General features: G+C 32.2%; 1 protein-coding gene across 1 annotated transcript; it reads right to left on the bottom strand.

The window, feature by feature from the left end:
• Positions 1-1,749: 1,749 nt before the first annotated feature.
• Positions 1,750-2,165, bottom strand: GLRG_11997 (uncharacterized protein; the record flags this gene model as incomplete). The annotated part of the gene is made up of 2 exons (XM_008102680.1): positions 1,750-1,990; positions 2,134-2,165. 2 exons carry the CDS (start codon positions 2,163-2,165, stop codon positions 1,750-1,752), a joined length of 273 nt encoding a protein of 90 aa, XP_008100871.1.
• Positions 2,166-6,070: the final 3,905 nt, after the last annotated feature.

The following is a 6,070-nucleotide window of genomic DNA, read 5'->3' as shown; positions in this document are numbered from 1 at the left end:
AAATAAGCCTAAGTTTTACGCCTTAAGTATTATAGAAGTAATTAATATAGTACTAATACTATAAGAGGAGCACCTAACTTAGTAGCCTTTACTACTTACTTTTATACTTAGAATAGCTAAACTAAGTAAAAATACGTTTATAAATAATTATTTAGGCTATATTTAGTAAGAAGGGTAGCTATTAACTTCTAAACTAATACCTAAACCTAGAGACGTTTAGGAATAAGCGCTAGAGGTAACGCTTATTATTATAGACTAATTAATAGTAAATAAAGGCTTACCTAAAAATAAGAGAGTTAACTACTAAGATTAGGTAGTTAAAGATAAAATTATTATTTAAATAGATACGCCTCTAAATAAGGAAGGTAAAATAATATATAAGACACTATATTTAAACCTTATATTTACTAGCTACACTTATTTAGGGTAGGATTAGGTAGTATATAACTAAAATAAGCTAAACTATACTACCTTAACCTAATAAAGCTATTACCTATATAGCTTACTACCTAAATTATTAGTAAATAGCTAGTCTAATATAAAGAACACTAGCTTCTTATTAGCTTTTACCTACTTTAGATAAGGCTAAAATAAATTCTTTAATACCTTTATACTAAATAAGTAAAAAGTAATTAATAAGGAGTATATAAGTTACTAGACTATCTATAACTATATCTATATAATAATAATCTAGCTAAAGTACGTCTAGAAAACCTAAAACCTAGCTAAAAAAGAGTATATAAGTAAGTTACTTTTACTACTAAATAATTAAAAAGAGTTTAAATTACTTCCTTTAGTAAGGTATATATTATTTATAAATATAATAGTTACTAAGATTTATAAGCTAGAAGAGATAAGAGCCTAGAAGGTAGTAAACTAAGATAAAGTTACTATAAAACTAATCCTCTTAAAGTAGGTATAAATATATAAGTTAGACTAAAAAGGCTTTCTTAATTAATATAAAGTACGTATATATATAAGAGGGGATATATAAAAAAACACCCTCTTAAATAGATATATACTACTACGCTTATTGTTGTGAGGGGGCCTGTGTGCTGGGAGGTCATGTGACCTCCTGGGCCCCTTACCTTTATCCAGCCTCTGCCTATAGCCTCGAGACGAGGATTTTCCTCCTGACCACTACACACCACTACAGATCGGCAATATCACTATTTGCCTCACTTTGTTGCTCTTGTGCTCTCACAGGTCATGAGCCTAGGGCTAATATTAATTTTCTTTAATTGATTGGTTGCCTCTACCTATTTTGTCGATACGTAATTGAAAATCTGCCTGCTAAAGCAGTAATTAATTGTTTAACGTTAATTTAATAATAAGGATCCTTTGCTAGATAACCTTGCTATTAATAACTTGTAAAAATCTGCCTACTAAAGTAGCAGTCGCTTAACCTTACTTTACTTGCCGTTTTTACTGCGGCCTATGCTAAGAATCCTTCACTGGATACTCTTGCCTATTATTAACTTGTAAAAATCTGCCTACTATTTATTAAGAGCCTTATCGCTATTATAAGAATTAACCCTATTAACTGCCTTCTTTAGCAGTTATTACTAGTAGACCTCTTATATAAGAATCCTCCTTATTACTATAGCTAGTAACTACCTAACTGTTACCTTACTTAAAGCTATACTTTACACCTATAACGTTAAAAGTGCTTATGACGTCACTCTATAGCTGGCAGGTGAGTATCTTGTTAAAAAGATCCTTGCCTTTAGTTGGCAAGATGATGGCAATCTATACACCCTTGTGAGAGCTCTGGAGCGATGGATCCCTTAGGGTGACATTAATAAAGCCGCCACAAGCCACGACGTTGACGAAGCCGTTATAAGCCACGACGTTAACGAAGCCGCTATGAGCCACGACGTTGATAAAGCCGTTATAAGCCACGATGTTAACGAAGCTGCTACAAGCCATGACGTTAATGAAGCCGTCACGAGTTACACTAAAGCCATTATAAGCCCTAACGTTAACAAAGCTATTATAAGTTTTAGCTAAGCTATCACAAGCCTTTATACTATTTACTAAGTTATAATTAGCACTATTATCACTCTCTATAACAACATTACTACCCCTCTGCCTTAGGGCTATTACACCTCTATTTATCACCTCGCTGGATACAGAGGATATGGTTGAAGAGCCATACGGGCCATCACGGAGGATATATATTGCGGAGGATACACATTTGGAGGATTCACGTCACGTAGGGATTTCGGCGTACGGATCAATTGTCGCCAGACCAATGGGACAATTGCCGGCGTATTGCTGAAGTTGTTGAATACTTTGAAAACTCCTCGGATTTGGAGGATTTGAGATTGGGCTGTTATTTTGCCCCTATGTACGATATTCATTAAGTTAGCAGAGCCTGAGGGGGAGTGTTATGAGGGGGCCCGTGTGCTGGGAGGTCACGTGACCTCCTGGGCCCCTTACCTTTATCTAGCCTCTGCCTATAGCCTTAAGAGGAGGATTTTCCTCCTGACTACCACACACCACTACAGATCGGTAATATCACTATTTGCCTCACTTCGTTACTCTTGTGCTCTTACACTTATAGTATAAACTTTTTAGATAATAATAGCTATTATAGCTAAATTTAACCTTAAAATCTATTAATTTAATATTATTAATATATTTCTTAATATAAAAAGAGGGCTAGGGGAGCCTTTAATTATATACTATCTTCTTAATAAGTTTAAGATACCTAAGAAGGTAGTTTAGCTAAAGCGCACTCTCTATAGCTTATAAGATATGCCCCTCCTTTAGTATAAGGAGTTCTTAAATACCTTATATTATCTTAGGATAGCTATAGTAGCTAAAGACCCCTACCTATTCTAGACGCTAGATAGAAAGGTCCTAGTTATTTTCTATATAAATAATATGCTTATATTATTTTATAAATTAAATAAGGCTAAGGCCTAGCTATATAGTATTTAGAAATATAAATCCTATATAACTACTTAAGGCAGAAGATCTATTTAGCTTATAATTAATATATTAAGTAAGTAGCTAAGAAATTTAACCTAGTTAATATAATAGTACTACTAATCTTAGTCTTAACTATAACGTTTAAGAAGAATAGATCTTAAGTAATACTAAGTAAGGTAAAGTGTTTCTAGAAGAAGATTAGCTTAATCCTCTATATAGCTATTATAATATAACCTAACGTTATATACGCCTACGCCCTACTATTATACTTCCTTTTAAATTTATTATAATAGTATAATTAGGCTACTAACTAAGTTATCTAATACCTTTACTACACTAAATATCTCTTAATTTATTATAGCACCTTAGGGGGTACCTAGGCCTTAGTAATTATAAGTAACGCCTTATTTATAGATAATAAAGAAATATAAAGATTATCCTAAAGATATATTATCTTACTTTTTAGTAGGCTAGTCTAGTAAAAGGCTGCTTAGTAAAGTATAGTTATAACGTTAACTATAGAGGTAAAGGTTCTTAGCCTTAAGCTTATAGTAAAAAAGGTAATAGTAATAAAGCGACTTTTTTATAACGTATAGTTAGAGCTTAGTAACATATAAAAGATTAATTATAATAATACTTAAATAATTTACTTAGTAATTAGTAGAAAAAGACGTATTTTAACTTACCTATAGCAAAGACTGAAGCTCACTATGAGACCTCTGCACATTCAGTGAAAGCTCATAGGAATGATGACCGGGACCCGCGTAAATAGAACTCATTTGAGGGCAATGTGTACGATCGAACGATCAAGATCAGGCCAATGAATGACGACCTCATGGTCATATGACCCCTGGGTCTTAAATCTGCTCCTACATCCGACGGATAGTCGGATACTTATTAAGATTAATTCATCCTTAAAGCGTAAATTGAAATTGTAGGAAGTCCTGCGCTAGGAACGTGCACTGTCAGTAGCTTTAACCTATCCCAGCGACGCCCCCTTCAGCGGCTACCCGCAGAGCTTTTATTGCTGAACTTTCACTGTAACGAAGGTTTTCGTTATAAAGCGCGCGGCCCTATCCGGTCATCCATTGCGAGGGGGTATTACTAAATACACCTATAATAACTAATATATTTTTACTAAATCTACTATTAAAAGGTCTAAGGACTTTTTAAGAGGTAAGTAGTACTAATACTACTTTATTAATCTTTTATATACTAATATAAAGGTCCCCCTAAAGAAAGGTCCCCTTAAATATAATATAGCTATATAACTTAGTAGTTATATAACTAAGGACCTAAGTATAAGTTAGTAGCTAACTATAATAAGTTAGTATATAAGAATATATACTAGAAGTAATATTACTACGCTTTATAGCTAGAAACTCCCTTATTAAGTAATAAAGCTTTAATCCCTTATATATAATAATATATAGTACCTTACTTAAGGTATAATATTAATATTTATAAGATTAGCTCCTAGCTACTAGCTTATACTACCTTAAGGAGTTATTATAAAGTGTACTTATAATACACCTTATATACTTAACCCTCTTTAAGGTAGGCTTAGGGGTCTTAGCCTAACTACCTCCCTTAGCCTCCTCCTCCTCTTTTACCTTAAAGGCAGCTTATATTATATAAATAAGTTAGTAATATATTACCTAATAAGTAGTAAATAGTAATATATATTTAGCGTTATACTAAAAGAACTCTTATAGTATAGCCTAGCCTCTAGCTATAGCTATAGCTAGGGTATAAGGGGAGAGAGAGGTATTAGTATTAGAGGCTTATAAGCTATCCCCCTCTTTATTTTTCCTTTTTATACTTATAATAAGGTTATTAAAGACCTTATTACCTTTATAGCCTTTATCTTAGTTATACTAGTGTTAAACGTTAGTATTACTTAGTAATATAAAGATAAGATAATAGTAAACTACTTATATTAGAGGGAGGGGACTATAGGCTAGTTATCTAGAGTATTAGAGGGGCTACTACTCCCCTTTACTACCTTATATTACTTTATGTAATACCTAAGCGCTACTATATATACTATAGTAGTATAAGTATATATAGCCTCTTTATTTCTTTTAGTAAGTATTTATTTAAAATAATTAGTATTATAAATTACTTAGCTTATAATAAGTAATTATAGTAAGTTATAACTATAAGATAAAGTAAAAAAAGATATAATAATATATATAGTTATTATTATTAATAATAAAAAAAAAAGAAAAAAAAGCCTAACCTTTACTTAGTAAAAAGTTAAATAATAATAAGGTAAAAAGATAGTTTAATAGTTATTTCTTAGCTAATTAAAAGCTACTATTTTACTTAATAATTTATATAGCTAGAGGTATAAAAATAAAGATAAATATAGTAATTTATTCCCTTTAATAAAGGCTTATATAGTATTTTCTTTATATAGTAGTTACCTCTTATAACTAGGCTTTATAAAGCGCTATACGCACTTTACTTTATTTACTTAATAGTAATCTTTTTTATATTTAGTAGTTTTTAGGTATATAATAATCTATAAATAGTTAATTACGCCTAGAGGGGTATATTATAATACCCTTATATATATTACGTGTATCTAGCTCTAGTTAGCTAATTTCTTTAGACTAAAGAAATAGTTATTCTAAACTAAGTCTTGTCTCTACGTAGCTAACCTACTTAAAGAATATGTATTTCTTTAGGCTAGATTACCTATCTCTACACTATAGATAGTTAAGCCGTTTTCCTTATAATCTTTCCTACCTAAACAGTACCTTTATAATAAAATTACTAAAGCATAGTTAACCCCGAGCCCTTGTGGCCAAATACTAGGCGGTGAGATAGCGTAACACCAATGTTTCGTTCACACCCGCCGAGGTGTAACCCTTCATCAGCAGAGGTTTATTATGTCCGTGCTGTTTAATTACTAGGTATTTCCGAACTATTGTGGTTATCTAGAAGGTAGCAAAAATCTGACTTGCTCAGGGTACACACTCAATCGCACCGAGGTAAAGCTGAGGCGCGATCTCGAATGAGTAGCGCGCAAATTTCGCCCCCGGAGCTAGAACCATCACAACCCACTAAAGGATAAGTTTAGTGTTCATTGGATGTAGGCTGCTCCCGGAACGTAGTCCATGAAGTC

This window comes from Colletotrichum graminicola (assembly GCF_000149035.1).
Source record: "Colletotrichum graminicola M1.001 genomic scaffold supercont1.326, whole genome shotgun sequence".
Lineage (NCBI taxonomy): Eukaryota > Fungi > Ascomycota > Sordariomycetes > Glomerellales > Glomerellaceae > Colletotrichum > Colletotrichum graminicola.
This window is presented reverse-complemented; position numbering and strand designations above follow the sequence as displayed.